At 35.7% G+C, this 18,187-nt stretch overlaps 1 protein-coding gene across 1 annotated transcript; it reads left to right on the top strand.

Moving 5' to 3' along the window:
- The first annotated feature begins 919 nt into the window (after positions 1-919).
- On the top strand, positions 920-8,591 carry LOC111061424 (CDP-diacylglycerol--inositol 3-phosphatidyltransferase). The gene is made up of 2 exons (XM_022349113.2): positions 920-1,171; positions 6,231-8,591. The coding sequence occupies exon 2, from the start codon at positions 6,250-6,252 to the stop codon at positions 6,901-6,903; it is 654 nt and encodes a 217-aa protein (XP_022204805.1). The 5' UTR covers positions 920-1,171; positions 6,231-6,249; the 3' UTR covers positions 6,904-8,591.
- The last annotated feature ends 9,596 nt before the right edge of the window (positions 8,592-18,187 follow it).

Here is an 18,187-nt window from a genome sequence, read left to right as displayed (position 1 = left end):
GTGACAATGTTTCCTAACAACATAACCTAAAATCTAAAACCTAAAAACCGGTCCTCTGATTGGCACTACCGATTGCGCTATCTATCGGCAAAAGTTATAACAATTATCAGCTGGGCGGCCATCAAAAATGGCTGACTCCAGATTATGCGTTTCAGATTTGAATTGCAGATGAGAAATATTTGTTGGCTGGTATTTTGAATAGAATAAAATATTTTAAAATTTGTATAAATTTTTATCGTCTACTAATAGTACCGGTAAGTATATAATGTCAACTGTTCCAATAGCTGACAGATTAGTTATATGCCTTAAATATATTTATTTATTGCCACTGATAAACACTCAACAATTTGTATCAGTCACGTCAATATACAAATAATTTCAGTCAATATCAATAATCAACAATCACAAAAAACATACTGTATATCACAGTACCTACAGAATTCAATATCAACATCAACAATTGGAAAGAATTCAAGCTAAGAAAAGAAACCCATTATTGGTATAATTATTCATTCACATCATGAATTTTTTCATTGTCATATAAAACACAGAATAGGTAATACAAACATATATATTTCAAGAGTTGATAAAATTTCTGACTCAATGACAGACACCTCGTCTATTATTATGCTTCCTCATCTGAGCTTAGACCTTCTAACATATTTCAAATTAATGTAAGTTTTTAAAATAGAGATGCTTCCCAAGTTATTCAAATGGAGTCACTTTTCCTCCCTAGGGAGTTTTTCTGTTTTTTACTACCGATAGCCAAAAAGTGACACTTTAGTATTATGTTTCAGAGAGTAAAGTAAGTACTTAGACAGTAGGTGGAGGAAAAGAATTTTTAAAACTTGGCGGTTTTGACCTCATCAGAGCTCTCTTTCAGGTTTATGTAGAAACTGTACTTTAAAATCAGCTGTTCAATTTCATGAATCACGGCTGTTCCTCTGTTCTCTGTTCCTGTTATGTTGTCTGTTTCTGTTTTACTTTTGGACTATTGGACTTGGTATTGATCTGAAGTTGTTTTGTTATGAGTATGACAACTGACAAGAACAATGTTTTTACATTTCTCCAAGGAATATAATAAAGTGTTGTGTTTTAATTAAAACCAGAGCATTAATAGTGATTTCTTATAACTTATAATTATAATCCGCCACTTTTAAAAGCATTTAAGGTAAATTGAATTGTGTTTTATTCAATCAAACATAACTTAATAGCATAGTTGAATCAGCTGTTCAATGGAATTTTGTGGTTGTTATAAAATATAACAAATATTAAAGCTTACATGATTTCCTACAATATTCATGCCACAACTTTTTTATATCTCCTCTAGTTTTCGAGACATCCGCTCTTGAAGGTGTGACATTTTTGAAAAAAAAAAACATGTTTAGCAGAGTGCCTACTCACTTCGAAATGCCCTCGAAGTCGATGTTCCTCGATGGCTAAGTAAGTCTCAAGGGGGCATTTTAGTATATGGGCTGCGGAATCTAGCATTGAGACCTACATAGATCGATAGAGGAGGTCAAGACGAGATCAACCATGTATAACATTGTTATCGATTTCCAAGGATTGGGTGATTGGCGGAAAGTTCAAAATTTTTATATCACTTTTTATTTTTTATAATTTTCTTATGGCTACAATAGGTTTGAAAATGGTGCAATCTTATGTAAAATTTGACGAGGAATCCAATGAAACCCATTCAGGTTTGTATCTCCTGTAGTTTTTGAGATATTGCAAGAAAAGTGCAAATTTTTTGCTTTAAAAGAGGTTAACCTGTTTTCATGGTAATTGATAGGTATTTTAAACTATTGGATTTAGTGAAATCATGAATTCTAAAGAAAAAATGTTCAGTCATTTGATAGCCTAAAGTCAAAATTGTTTGAGATATTTTGGAAAATAAAAAAAAATTGCACACTCAATACTTTTCAATTTTCATATTTAATCATTTTTTTTTTACTAATTTTAGTGACTAAGCTTTCCCTAACCCAAGCTTTTCCCGACCCTAGCTTCTCCAATCCTAAGCTTACCCCCATCTAAGCGTTTCCTAACCTAGGCTTTTCCTAATCCATGTTTCTCCTAATCCAAGCTTTCCCCAACCAAATCTTTTCCTAACCTATGCTTTTCCTAAACTAAGCTTTTCCTAACCTAAGCTTTTCCCAATCCAAGCATTTCCTAACCTAAGCTTTTTCTGATCAAAGCTTCTCTTAACCTAAGCTTTCCCAAATCTAAGCTTTTCCTAACCTAAGATTTTCTTAGGTAGCAAATAATGGAGTTGTAATATTTTTATTCGCCCAAATATCTTGAACAATTTTGACTTTAGGCTTTCAAGTGACTGATTTTTTTTCTTTAGAATTTATTATTTTACTAAATCCAATTGTTTTAAATAACTATCAATCACCATGAAAACATGTTAACATCTTTTGAAGCCAAAATTTGTACTTTTTTGTTCTTTTTTCTGCAATATCTCAAAATCTACGGAAGTTATGAACCTGAAAACGGTTTCAGTGGATTTCTCGTCAAATTTTACATAAGATTGCACTAGTTTAAAACCTATTGTAGCTATAAAAAAATTATAAAAAATGAAAAGATATAAAAATTTTGAACTTTCCGCCATGTTTTTTCACCCAATTCTTGGAAATCGACAACAATGTTATATATGGTTGATCTCGTCTTGACCTTCTCCATCGATCTATGTAGGTCCCAATGCTAGATTCCGCTGCCCATATACTAAAGTGCAGCCAGGCTCGGCTCAAAACTGTTCCGAATATCGCTATTAAAATGTTTAATATGCTACCTCCATTGTGCGTCATTCGAGTGACAGTGAGTTTAAGAGGAGACTCAAGTCCTGGCTGCCTGCCAGACCATACTACTCCTTGAGTGAATTTTTTCAGGAGTCTATAGTTGACATTTAGCGGCCATCTCCGTGTTTAACCATCTATGCCATTACAGTATGTTTTAATTTTTGACGTGACAGTGTTGTCAAAAACTTTTGTGTGAAATTGTATATTGACGTGATGACCTACCCAGCTCATCTGGCTGGCTAATGGTCCTACATATGAAGATTGAAGATAAGTTGCCCCACAGTTTTACTCCATAAATCAAGTGTGAATGGAAGAGACCAAAGTATATCATTTTAATTACATGTAGGTTTACACAATATTTCAGTCTTCTTAAGAGAAATGTTACTCTAGAAAGCTTTTTACATAAATTCACTAGGTGATACTCCCAGGAGAGTTTACTATCTAAATATATTCCTAGTAACTTAACAGGCTTGAAAGAATCGTCATTCAAATTCAGATTACCAGTACTTACATCGTTGAGAGAAAATATTATTTGCTCTGTTTTGCTCTCATTCACCTTAAGTAAGTTGGCATTGACCCACACCTTAGACTCATCCATAGCCATTCCAAGCGTATCCTGAATAGTTTTTGTATCAACATCCCTATGTACCAGGGTAGTATCATCTACATATAATATTGAAAAGACAGAAACATTTTTACTAAAATCATTAACAAAAACTATCAACAGAAAAGAGCCAAGGACTGGTCCTTGAGGAACCCCCACAGTCACATCATGGAAATTTGAGTTTGTGCCATTCAAGCAAACCATTTGTTTTCTATTGTTCAAATAACTCTTGATTAGCTTGAGCTCCTTATCTACAATACCATATTTTGTCAAGGTTTTTGCAAAGTATAGAGTGAGAGACACAATCGAACGCCTTAATCAAGTCCAATAGCAGAGATCCAACTGGTTGCTTAAGTTCAAAACCATTCAAAATATATTCAACAAGTTTTTCAACTGCTTCAATAGTACTATGATTCGGTCTAAAGTCAAACTGAGAAGGATTAAACAGCTGGTTGTCAACAAAATATTCATTAAGTTGGATTACAATACATGTCTCAATGGGCCATATGAATAAAGTTGAGCATTTGCTTATACTTCTAAAATATTGAGCATTTGCTTCATTTTATGAATAAACGTGAGCATAACCTTTTGCTCATGCTCATTAAAAAAATAGTTTGAGCATTTGCTCAAAAGTAAAAGCTTTTGCTCAAAATTGTATGAATAAACTAGAGCATTTGCTCAACTTTTGAAGCAAATGCTTCAAAAAAGGTGAGTCTAGTCTAGAGCAGCTTATCACCTTTTGATCATAGTAAAATGGCTCAACTAATTCGTATGAGGAAGAGGAAACTATACCAGATACGATCACAACCAATAGTTGAGAACTATAAAACTCTTGTTAGATTCAACGATGATATATATCACCATTATCCCTACAAAAGAATAAATACAAAAGATAGCTGTACCTGTTATAAAGATAGCCATCACAAAATAGGAAATAGGCATTTAAGAAGATGAGAGGGTAGACCATTATAAGAAGGCTATTGATATTATAAAAATATGCTAAAGATTATTATAGAGATGACATTTTTTCACGCTATTATTTCAAAATTCTAAACTGAACTAACCTAAAACTCTATTCATAAATAAAAAACAGAGCAGACGACGCAAACACAAGCGGTGCACCCTACTTGCATATTTAGCGCTTCCGTGAGCTATAAAAACAAAGTAAGGCTACAAAAGCGAATCAGCTGATGAAAAATCTTTAAAATATGTGAGCATTATTTTGCTCCAGAGTTCAGGAGCATAAGGTAAAGCTTATTCATATAAAAATGAGCGAATGCTTTTGCTTTTACCTTTTGCTCATGAGCAAAACCTTATGCTCCATGCTTTTGCTCATGAGCATTTGCTCTTGTTTTATTCATATGGGCCAATGACTTTCCTTAGTATAGGTACACTTGCAATTGGTCTAAAGTTCTGGGGTTTATTAGGATCCCCCTTCTTATAAACAGGTGTAACTTTGGTAACTTTCAAAAAAACAGGAAAAAATCCTTCACTCAATATAGAATTTACAATATAAGTTAGTTCAGATATAAAAACATCAGCTACATTTTTACTTTCCTTGCCCTATTACCATAGGTAAGAAAAGTATTGCTTTCCAAAAAAAATTAAGGTACCCCAATTTCTAAATTTCTATACGTTTCAAGGTTCCCTGAGTCCAAAAAAGTGGTTTTTGGGTATTGGTCTGTGTGTGTATGAGTGTATGTGCGTCTGTGTACACGATATCTCATCTCACAATTAACGGAATGACTTGAAATTTGGAACTTAAGGTCCTTACAATATAAGGATCCGACACGAACAGTTTCGATCTAATGCAATTCAAGATGGCGGATAAAATGGTAAAAATGTTGTCAAAAACAGGGTTTTTCGCGATTGTCTCGAAAACGGCTCCAACGATTTTGATCAATTTTATACCTAAAGTAAGGCGGTGTGACTTATCATTTATTTGAATGTAGGGAAAGATTTTAATGACCAGCGCATCCGTACAGCTAAGTTTTCCGAGTCCTTCCCTAGTTGTTATACCGCCAGCGATACTGGCAGTTGTCGTTGTGACAAGGCTTAACTGTTCGTTTATGTTTAAAATTATGAATCATATTTTATTCGTCATGAAAAAATATTTTCAAATAATTACTAAATAATCCATTTTATATTATTAAGATTAAATATTTTATTAATGAATTATATTGCTACATTGTCAAAAAACGATCTAGAACCGTTGTGAAGCTAGAAAAGGATAGTGCTATCTGCCTTGGCGAATGATGGACAAGGACAGTAACACCAATGTTAATCAAATACTGTCATTATAACGTGTACTTCACTATACTCAGTCTATCAATTCAATTGAATAATGAAGATATTTGTAAAAAATTACTTTCTCACAAGTCTGTCAATTCGATTGAATATTAAATATTTTTGTGAAAAAATACTTCCTAAAAAGTTTTTACTTATACCATCATTATAATTTGCGATTGGCTCTATCAAACCTTCTTTTCTATTGCCAAAACAAATAATTATAGTTTAGTCCATTTAATATTTTTAATTGAAATCATTCCAGACAAGTGCTTCTTAGAAGTCAATTTTTTAGCCAGTTTACTATTAACATCGATAATATCAAAACATTAAGAATAAAAATGTTCATATTCCTTTAAAGCAGATTACCAGGGCAATTGGAAACTACAATAATTATGATGAAGTGATGGAGACATCGAATAACATTCCTATAAAATGACATGGAATTACACATAATTCCATTGAATACTAATAAACTCTAGACTAAACAACATAACATAAAGTTTGACTGCTGTGTGAGGTGATCTTCCATTTGATTGCAGCTCTAATAAGACTTCCACCATGGAGAAGCCAAAAGAGAACATTTTCCTTTTCGTGCCAAACTTGATCGGCTACTCAAGAGTGATCTTGTTGATCGCTTCGTTCTACTTCATGCCGACTAACCACGTGATCTCGTGCTGGCTGTACGTCATCAGTGGTCTGCTGGATGCAATTGACGGTCATGCGGCGCGCATCTTCGACCAGAGCACCAAGTTCGGCGCCATGTTGGATCAGTTGACAGATCGGTGCAGCACGACGGGTCTGTGTGTCACACTCAGCTACTTCTACCCACAATACATGTTCTTCTTCCAGCTCAGCTCGGCCATCGACATTTCCTGCCATTGGATCTACCTACACTCGTCCATGCTCCAGGGTAAAACCAGCCATAAATTTGTCGACCTCTCAGGTAACCCGATAATGCGTCTCTACTACACAAACAAATTGGTTTTGTTCTCGATGTGTGCAGGCAATGAGGCATTCTATGCATCCCTCTACCTGATGCACTTTACCCCCGGCCCTATAGTGGCTGGTATTGGTCTCTTCGATATTGTTTGCATAGCTACAGCCCCAGTAGCTTTTGTGAAAACCTGCATTTCTCTTCTGCATGGCTATGTTGCATGCCAGAATCTGGCAATCATTGATCAGGAAGAACGATCAAAGGCAAAGAAAAACTAATAAGTTGATATTTTCATTCCGTTTACTTCAAAATTACAACCATCACTCTCTACGAATTGTGCACTATCCTTTCTATTAATGTTTTCCAAGTACAATTTAGTTAGTTGTATCCAACAGCAGCTATTCAAACCGGTATATTAATCCGTTATATTGTAATTAACATGGGTAATTTCCTGCTTTTGGAAATGTCACTGGATGGACACTATTGATTCAATGAAATGAAAAAATACCCCAACTATAAAAACCTAATATTATACATGTATGTTTGTATGTCTTTTTCAAGTACTATTGACCCATATTTTAACTCTCGGACTTTATCAATGTTTTAGCTGGATTACAGTAGTATAACTTATATGTCTTTGTTATCACAAGTGTTAGATGTTTAGATCATTCAATCTAGTCATTCCAAAAAAATTAGATTGATGCAATCCATGACTGAGTGCAAACTGTAGTGTATAGTTACCAAACCTATGAGCAATCTAAAAAATAACATAAGATGTATGTTTTTATATTATTCTTCCTATGCCTTAGCAAAATACGTATTCCGTATGTAATCATGTATTCAAGCTTTTTCAATGAATTTTGGAGTTGCTAAGTAGAAAGTAGATTGGATGTCACTACTATAAAATTCGGTTCTAGAAACTCCAATGTTATTGTGAGATAATTTAATTTTGATTCATTTATAGATCTGTTTTTATCAAATCCATTCCAAATTAGAATTACAGCATTCCAGTCGTATTTTCCAATAAAATGCCAACTTAATTTTTATGTAAAAGAATTATTGAATAATCCGAATTTAAATGTTCTATATTTTGTTTTGATAACACTGATTGAATATTATTATGCTTAGTTTCCTTTCAATTCAACTACTGTAAAATTAATATTATGTATGACCTGTCGTGTTCAAAGTATGAAACCTAAATAATTTGCACAGACATATGATTATTCTAAATAATTTGAGAATTTCATATGTTGTGAGTTGTAGGCTACCTATAATATTATATTATGAGATAGTAGCTGGTGTAGTACTTAAAATTCATGATGCCAAATCTATCACAATTTCATATTTTTTAACATTGATAGTAGAGGTCACCTAGTATATTTTTAGGATACTATCAATTTCAGTAACTCATGATTTTTCCAAACATGTTGTAGTATTTTAATTTAAGGCTTCTGATAAAAAAGTTGTTTTAGAGTACCTATAAATGTTTAGTTGATTTCTGTGATTTAGGATTTATTTATTCCAATGTGTTGTCATTAGATCTAATGAGATTAGATTAAAAGGTGTTTTCAATTTCATTTTAGTTTTAATGTTTGATGGAAGATGGATCTTATTTTATTAGGAAACAATAAATTATCAACGTACGGTATGTAAGAAAAAAACTATGAAAAGTCTTTTGTAATTTAGGTGTTAGATTTGAGTATCCTCCAAAAATAAGTTCAGTAATGATAATGAATCAATTACTTTGAAAAGTTGAAATGAAATGTTGTCATTGTAATTTGAACATTCTGTAGTAATTTTTTTCCAAGTTAATTATGTTCCATCATTGTTTGTTGATAAATTCTCTCAAAAATTCCTATTATTCACAAAACGGTGTTGTAATAAATTAAGGAAAGGTGATAATTTATGTTGAATATTGATGTGTATTATGTTTATGTCAAAGAGAATATATTATATGTTCCATTCATATTGTGAATAATACATTTTTGATACCACCTTGTGAATTCCTACTATATAGTCAACCGCAATTTGATGGTAATTTGATGAGATGCGTGCAACGTTGCCAAATAAGAGTTGATCAATAAGAATAAGAATTATTCAATATTTTTATAATACACCTGACGAATTGGCAACGTCTAAGGGGGGAGGGGGGACCAATTATCTGTTCCAATTTTTTGGACTGTTTTCGTGCGGTTGATCATAGAGTACGGTAGGTCTGTATTTAGGATACAGTACTTAACAGGTTCTTGAAATATTTTCACTTTTGACGTTTTTCAATTTTCTCATCAAACTACCAGAATAAAAAAAATGTCTCAGAAAATTATCTTCATTTTAATTTTTAGGTTAACCACTACTATTTAATTTTCAAACTTAAATAACAAAAGATCCTCGTTTCATGGCTTAACTTCAGCTTTTTTGTTAATCCTTATATGTGAATTAGAATTTTTTGTGAATTACAAATTGGATAGTGTGGTTGGCAACATTTACTTTGTGCTTTTCTTTATGGAGAAACGAAACATCACTCAGAATACTACTATAATTTTCACTTCTCTGTCATCTATACTTGATGTGAGAACTTTAAATAATATTATACAGTAAATTTGCAGGTTTCTTCGTTTCTTCCTCTTGTTGATCAAATTTTACTCTTCCTATCCCCACTCCTAAAATCTCTCGCATCGTTAGCCATACACCCTTCTGACCTTACCAGAGACCAGAGAGAATAGTAAAATAGGAATTCAGTACCGGTAGTTGTATTTTCTCTGGTCCTGGACCGACTTAACATCTTCCCCAAAACATGTCATCTCTTTTCCACACTCTGAGACGGTGTAGTGTACAGTATAAAAACATATATTTATAAGCATATATATATGTACGGTAGTATGAGCATATAATTATTATGGATAGAAGAAAATACAGTTAGAAGAAGAAGTCTCCCCACTAGAAATGTAAGGTCAAATATGCAATATTTTAATTTGCTTAGTGTTTGTTGGAAGCTTTTATCTTGTATTATGAAATGGTATTTCTATTATGAAACTGGCCCCTTTTCCTTAATAGGTAGCCTACCGCACCGTGTACAGTAGGAGTAGCTTACTATCCCACAGAACTCCGGATCTCATCAAATCCAACCTTGATGAAAAGTTTTCAGGCCACGAAATAAAATGATCATCACATTCAAAAGAATGGATCATTTTGAGCTTTCTATGCTCTCACTGGCAAAAATAGAAATTCTCAGAGTACGGTAAATACGAGAGCAGGGCTTTTTTGAGACACGTCTTTATCGAGGAATTACATAAATACTGAAAGAGATTTGATTGAGCTCCAACAATATTTAAAAGATAAACGACAAGAAGACGAGAGAATACACTTCAATAATTGCTAAATTTTCCCAGTATTAATGGAGGTACCAAAGACAGCTAGCCAGCTCTTATGAAAATTGGAGAAATTGTGCATATATTAAAAGGTAATCTCATATATAACCTCTACATCTCAGTTGCACTTCCACCTTCCTGAATCTTGACTTATATTTAGGTACTCTGAAATAGCCTACCGTACTCCTTTGGTATGATGAATAGTCTATAGAAGTTGAACTTTTGGATACTTTATTCGTACCTTTTTCGTCGGATTTTTTGCCGTTGCAATTTTAATATTTGTGCTATTCAATTTTTTAGAATTTAATCTTGTCTTTTGGCATCTTACCTTTTAGTTATTTGCCACTTTTTCACCAAACGTTTGTGGACGTTTCACGTACGTGGCTACATTTCGCCTTCTCGTTTTTGTTGCTAGCGTTTTTAGCTTTTCCTGTCTATCTATCATGGAGGTCGTCGGTATGCATCTCACGCCGGTCTAAACCTTTCATCTGAATTCATCGGACTTACAAAACCTTTTTAAAGTGTGAATTATTCTTCAATTAATTCGTTTGTTCCATTCTTCAGTGTGATTCAATTATTCATCGAGTTCTTCACTCAATTACTCTGTTAAAATTGGATAAACTTTGTCTAAAATTGCAACCACGTGTGAGCGTTCATCGCTATTCATTTGATCTACAAACCTTTTTAAAGTGTGAATTATTCTTCAAATTAATTCGTTTGTTCCATTCTTCAGTGTGATTCAATTATTCATCGAGTTCTTCACTCAATTACTCTGGTAAAATTGATAAACTTTGTCTAAAATTGCAACCTCATGTAAGCTTCAGTTGCCATTCTTCTACAATTGGTTTCACCTCGTGAACCTCAAACTTTCAAGTGCATCATCTCTACTGTTTGGAAATCAATCCAAAAATTCCACAATTTGAAGATCGGATTATTCGTTTGGAATTCTACCGCTCCAGCCTACTTTTCCATTGGGGGATTCGCCTGCTGTAATGGACGTTTCCATGCTTGTCATCGCATGGCCTAATCACTTCATCGCTTGCTGATGTCCTGTTCCTGTGGTATTGCGGAGTCGTTGCCTGTCTGCCTGGCTGCATCTCCTCTTCAAAATTTTATTCAGGTTATGTAATTCGTTCTTTTCAATTTTCATTTACGTATGCACCATTATTGTTTTATTAATGTCTATCTTGACATTCAACTCACTGAGGCCACTGACGCCTACTTGTTATTTTGTTAATGTCTATCTTGACATTCTTCCACTGAGGCCATCGACGCCTATTTATTTATTGGATTTGACAGCTACCCTTGGCTTTACAAGTGATTCATTGAAGGCCACTGGCGCTATTATTATGTCTATCTTGACATTCTTTCACTGAGGCTACCGACGCCTACCTATTGTTTAGTTAATGTCTAGCTTGACATTCATTTCACTGAGGCCATCGACGCCTTTTATTTATTGGATTTGACAGCTACCCTTGGCTTTACAAGTGATTCATTGAAGGCCACTGTCGCCTATTATTAATGTCTATCTTGACATTCTTTCACTGAGGCTACCACGCCTACCTATTGTTTAGTTAATGTCTAGCTTGACATTCATTTCACTGAGGCCATCGACGCCTATTTATTTATTGGATTTGACAGCTACCCTTGGCTTTACAAGTGATTCATTGAAGGCCACTGTCGCCTATTACTCGTTCCAATTGATGTCTGTCTTGACATTCAATTCATTGAAGGCCCATGTCGCCTATATTCAACCCGGACTGTCCTCATTGTATTTATTAGCTACCCTTAGCTCTTAAGTGATATTTTTAAGGCCAGTAACGCCTATTAATTGTTAGGTCGAAATCTATTTTGACATTCAAATCACTGAAGGCCTATGCCGCATATATTTTTATGTATGTTATTTGCTGAGCATTTCTTACAGCTTATTGTCATTTTTTAATCATTATTATTGTACCTTAGTAATAACTTTCATTATTGCACTCAAATTATTCATTTCAGGTATCATTATTAATACCTTTGCATTTATTGCAATATCATTAATACCAATATCATTAATATTTAATATCATTAATGCCTTTGCATTTATTGTCATACTTCAATGGTCATTAATGTCATTGACCTAATTTCTTTTAAATGTTGTAGTTCTCTACATTATTTCACATGTTGTAATTTTCCCAAGATTTGACTCATTGTTTTTGTATGTGGCCATCTGCCTATTATTATTTAAGGATTCAAAGACTTAACCTACTTACAATTGCCTTTGTATGTGGCCATCTGCCTATTATTAATTTATTGATCTCAAATATTTGATTCAATTGTTTGTATGTGGCCACCTGCCTATCATTATTTTATTGATCCCAAAATACTTGATACAATTGTTTTTGTATGTGGCCATCTGCCTACTATTATCATCTTATTATTATTAAATCTTATATTGTTGATTCATTTAGTCTTTTATTGGCGTACTTACCACATTTCAAGCTATCAGTATTTTTATGTACAGAATTCAAAGATTTATTTGTAGGTATTTATACCAACTATCATCCACAGTCCACTGCCCTGCCCTTGGATTCTGTCATAAAAATTGGTCCTCCAGCCCGTTCATTTTTGACCCAGTGTTACCTAGGATAATTGTTAATGGACCAATTATAAAAATTGGTCCTCCAGCCCGTTCATTTTTGACCCAGTGTTACCTAGGATAATTGTTAATTTTTATTACCCATTTCTTGGTCCATTGAACCTTGGGGTTCAGTGACCGTGTGCCTAATAGTCTAGCTTGACGCCAATGATTAGGTCCCACTCTAGTGTATATTTTATTTCATTGTACCTTTGTATGTTTATATTGTTTAATATTAAGCATTCACACACTTGTTTCAAATTTTCAGTACTGGCTGCAACTCAAAGCACGCTGCGACGTGTATGCACCAGCTATCAACTATCTTGTACCCTGAGAGACTGAACCGCACTGAACTGGTCACAGACGGCTATTGCGCATTGAGAAAACAACACACGGCATACCACACCGCCTTGCGAGCTCGCTACTGACTCGCCGCACAGCAAGCTTGATAAAACTTGCCTCAAACCCACAGGCGTGCCTCTCTGTGTACTGGACCAGCGCCCAAGGTTGCTTATTGGCGCAGCAATCGCATTGCTACAGTGCACTATTGTGTCATTCACTCAGGTTTTTCTGTTAATTTTTAAGCATGTCTGATCATGAGGAAGATTCACTTCCTGAGCCTTCTGCTCTTTTCAATGCAAGAGACAATTTACACCAGGAAATAGATTGGTTCATAACCAGCTATAACGATTATGTTGTGGACTCTGAAGCCACTTATTATCAATTATTGACTGTAAAAAACGAACTAGGTTCACTTAGAATTAAGTATAATAAGATACACCAACAACTATGGAATTCAGAGTTGCAAGCACAGAACACTTCAACTCATTTTGAGATACTCAATAAGTTTATCTCCATTACCTCTAAGGCAAATGCTGCATTAACTGCTTTTGAAAGCAGACAACGCATCAATGAGGCCACTGCTGGTGCTTCCCAGCGGCCAACATCTCAAAACGCACCTTTGGCAAATTTTCAGTTGCCTCAGATACCGCTTCCACGCTTCAATGGGGAGCTTTCAAAATGGCAAGCATTCTCAAGTGCTTTTACTAATATTATTGGTAATCAAGATAACATTAATGATTCATTGAAATTTTTCTATCTTCGTCAATCACTCAGTGGTGAAGCTCTTGCTAGAGTGGAACACATTGAAGCTGACGAAAATGGTTTTCAGCTTGCATGGAACCTCTTAGGGAGAGGTATGACAACAAGAGATTAATTGCTGCCAGGCACGTCACGGCAATTGAATCTCGCCTACCATAAAGCATAACTGTCCGCAATCATTACGGGCATTCATTGACTTTTGCAAGTCCCACATCACCGCGCTCGAAGCGCTTCAACTTGGAGTCCAAATCAAGGACTTGTTGTATATGCACAAAATGTTGTTGCAGTTGGATACTGCTACTGTTCGAGAATGGGAAAAGAGTGTTGGTATACACGACATTCCCACCATTGATAAATTCTGGAATTTTTTGGAATCACAATGCAAAATCATGGAAGCTGTTGCTTCAAGCTCAGCTAACCATCATCAAGGAAATGTACAGCAAAGTACATCCAACTCGGTTGGTGCTCATAGCAAGCCGAAGTTCAATCAAAGTCAATCAAATGTTCAAGCTAGGATGCAGGTTACTACCTCTTCTATGTCACCTTGTAGTTTTTGTAATTCTGTTGGTCATTTTCCAAATCGTTGTAATGAATTATTGAAGTTACAGGTTACTGATCGTTGGAATGCTGTCTGTGACAAAAGGTTATGTTATAATTGCCTCAAGCCTTTTGCACCCAATCATGTTTGTTCGGACAAATCGTGTACACTTTGTGGTAAGAGTCACCACACTGTTCTTCACAGGTCGTATCCTCAATCACGGGACACTCAGCCTACTTCTAAGGATAAGGTAACTTCAAATGTTATTCATTCTCAATCTTTGCTCCCTCCAGGGGCAAGAATGCTGTTTTGAATTCCGTCATGGTTCAGAATGTGGAAACAACTAAGCAAGCTGTTTCTCATGCAGAACAGCCTCAGAAGAACTCTCATGTCACAATGAGCTCCACTTCGTCTCTGTGTTTGCAACAGCAATCAACTGTCGCCTTGTTACCTACTGCTGAAGTTTTGGTTCAATCTTCTAGTGGGGAATTTATTAAAGCAACCGCGCTTTTAGACTCTTGCTCTGATTGTAATTTGATGTCAACTAGGTTGGCTGAAAAATTGTCACTTGTTACTTTGTATTCTGACACTTTGATTCATAGTGTAGGTGAGAATAAGACCAAATCATCTATTTCTCATTCAGTTTGCTTGTCTTCATCTGATCGTTCGTGGTCGGTTGAAGAAAATTGTATTGTAGTTGATAGCATATCATCTAATGTTCCTAGTGTGAACATCGATCTCTCCAAAATTTCAATTCCCGTTGAACTTAAATTAGCGGATCCATTGTTTGATCAATCTAAACCTGTAGATTTGTTACTTGGTGCTGGCATATTCGCATCTATACTTCAGCCTGGTAAATTGTATCTAGCTCAAAACGCTCCCATCCTTCAGAAAACCAGTCTAGGTTGGGTCATATTTGGTCCTTGTAAAGCTATTCGTCCTATTGCAGCACCTCGTTCGTGCCTCCCCGCTTCACCTGTGGCCGCTCCCCGTAGGGTCACGTCGAATTTCTAACTTCAAATGATGTCTCTCATCAGTTTCAGAAATCAGTTCAGGAAAACAGTTCTCAATCAGTTCAGGTATTAGCTACTGCTTCTTCTCGTAATGATGTTATTTCAGGTATAATCAATAGTTGCTCCACCTATCACAAAATTGTTCGTACAACAGCATATGTTCTACGGTTCATTCATAATTGTAAAAAACAAAATTCAGTCACTCCGCGTTTGGTCAATTAACCATCTCTGAAATTTCAGAAGCTGAAAATTGTATCTTCAAATCTATTCAAGAAGAAGCTTTCTCTGCCGAACTTAAGGCATTGCGTCAAAATCAGGAGCTATTGCCTAATAGTTCTATTAAAGCCTTGTCACCATTCGTTCATTCAGATTCTCTGCTCAGAGTTGGTGGACGTTTGCAAAACGCAAATGCTTCATTTGATTACAAACATCAAATATTGTTGCCCAGCAATCACAAATTCACTCGTGCATTGATTGTTGCTCACCATCGTCGTATAAGTCATGCTGGGGTGCAGGCCACCATGGCCAGTGTAAGACAACGATTTTGGTTTCCCTCCACCGTCGCACCATCAAAAGTGTATTGCGGCATTGCATATTGTGTTTTCGCTTTTCGGCTCTTCGCTCTGAGCAAATCATGGGTAGTTTACCAGCGGCCCGCGTTCAGGCTAATGTTCACTTTCATAATTGTGGTTTGGATTACGCCGGTCCTATTTCCATTCGTGTAGGCGGCCCCAAATCTCGTACTTTCTATTAAACCACTCTTCAGAAAAAAGGCAAATGGTTAAGCAATTATGAAAATTTGAAGGTCGGTACAGTTGTCATCTTGAAGGATCCTGGTTCCGCGCAGTCCACTTGGAAGCTGGCGCGCATTACTGAAGTTCATCCCGGTAAGGACGACAAGGTTCGAGTTGTCACTGTTCTCACTCCCTCCGGCACCTTTAAGAGAGCTATTTCGAGTTTAGCACCTCTTCCCATTGATGAGGATTCTAGTTAATCCCCTTGCTCTTATGGTTCATGTTGAATTTTCAGGTTTCATTGTTCTTTTCCCCTGGTTCTCACATGGGGCCCAGTTTTCAATTTCCAATTGCCTTGCCAGATTTTACATATTTCTTACTTTTCTTATTGTGCCATACCCCGTATGACACAAGGGGCCCAGTTTATGTAAAATCTGACAAAGCATTATTGGAACGGTTTCACTTGTTATTCGTTCCGCTACTACATAGACATCATGTCGTCATCATGTCTGTCTGTCTGTGCGCTGTGTCTTTTGTGCGTCTGCGCTGTCAGCGACGTCTCAGTCGCGGTTTTTTGCCACTCTCTAACCAGCTGTTTTTCTATACTTCTATTCGTACCTTTTCGTCGGATTTTTGCCGTTGCAATTTTAATATTTGTGCTATTCGATTTTTTAGAATTTAATCTTGTCTTTGGCATCTTACCTTTTAGTTATTTGCCACTTTTTCACCAAACGTTGTGGACGTTTCACGTACGTGGCTACATTTCCGCCTTCTCGTTTTTGTTGCTAGCGTTTTAGCTTTTCCTGTCTATCTATTCATGGAGGTCGTCGGGTATGCATCTCACGCCCGGTCTAAACCTTTCATCTGAATTCATCGGACTTACAAAACCTTTTTAAAGTGTGAATTATTCTTCAAATTAATTCGTTTGTTCCATTCTTCAGTGTGATTCAATTATTCATCGAATTCTTCACTCAATTACTCTGGTAAAATTGGATAAACTTTGTCTAAAATTGCAACCGCGTGTGAGCGTTTCATCGCTATTCATTTGATCTACAAAACCTTTTAAAGTGTGAATTATTCTTCAAATTAATTCGTTTGTTCCATTCTTCAGTGTGATTCAATTATTCATCGAGTTCTTCACTCAATTACTCTGGTAAAATTGGATAAACTTTGTCTAAAATTGCAACCTCATGTAAGCTTCAGTTGCCATTCTTCTACAATTGGTTTCACCTCGTGAACCTCAAACTTTCAAGTGCATCATCTCTACTGTTTGGAAATCAATCCAAAAATTCCACAATTTGAAGATCGGATTATTCATTTGGAATTCTACCCGCTCCAGCCTACTTTTCCATTGGGGGATTCGCCTGCTGTAATGGACGTTTCCATGCTTGTCATCGCATGGCCTAATCACTTCATCGCTTGCTGATGTCCTGTTCCTGTTGGTATTGCGGAGTCATTGCCTGTCTGCCTGGCCGCATCTCCTCTTCAAAATTTTATTCAGGTTATGTAATTCGTTCTTTTCAATTTCATTTACGTATGCACCATTATTGTTTTATTAATGTCTATCTTGACATTCAACTCACTGAGGCCACTGACGCCTATTATTATTTTATTAATGTCTATCTTGACATTCAACTCACTGAGGCCACTGACGCCAATTATTATTTTATTAATGTCTATCTTGACATTCAACTCACTGAGGCCACTGACGCCTACTTATTATTTTATTAATGTCTATCTTGACATTCTTCCACTGAGGCCATCGACGCCTATTTATTTATTGGATTTGACAGCTACCCTTGGCTTTACAAGTGATTCATTGAAGGCCACTGTCGCCTATTATTAATGTCTATCTTGACATTCTTTCACTGAGGCTACCGACGCCTACCTATTGTTTAGTTAATGTCTAGCTTGACATTCATTTCACTGAGGCCATCGACGCCTATTTATTTATTGGATTTGACAGCTACCCTTGGCTTTACAAGTGATTCATTGAAGGCCACTGTCGCCTATTATTAATGTCTATCTTGACATTCTTTCACTGAGGCTACCGACGCCTACCTATTGTTTAGTTAATGTCTAGCTTGACATTCATTTCACTGAGGCCATCGACGCCTATTTATTTTCTCTGGTCCTGGACCGACTTAACATCTTCCCCAAAACATGTCATCTCTTTTCCACACTCTGA

The sequence above is a fragment of the Nilaparvata lugens genome, chromosome 6, assembly GCF_014356525.2.
Source record: "Nilaparvata lugens isolate BPH chromosome 6, ASM1435652v1, whole genome shotgun sequence".
Lineage (NCBI taxonomy): Eukaryota > Metazoa > Arthropoda > Insecta > Hemiptera > Delphacidae > Nilaparvata > Nilaparvata lugens.
The sequence above is the reverse complement of the archived record's forward strand: the minus strand, read 5'-3'. Positions and strand labels throughout refer to the sequence as shown.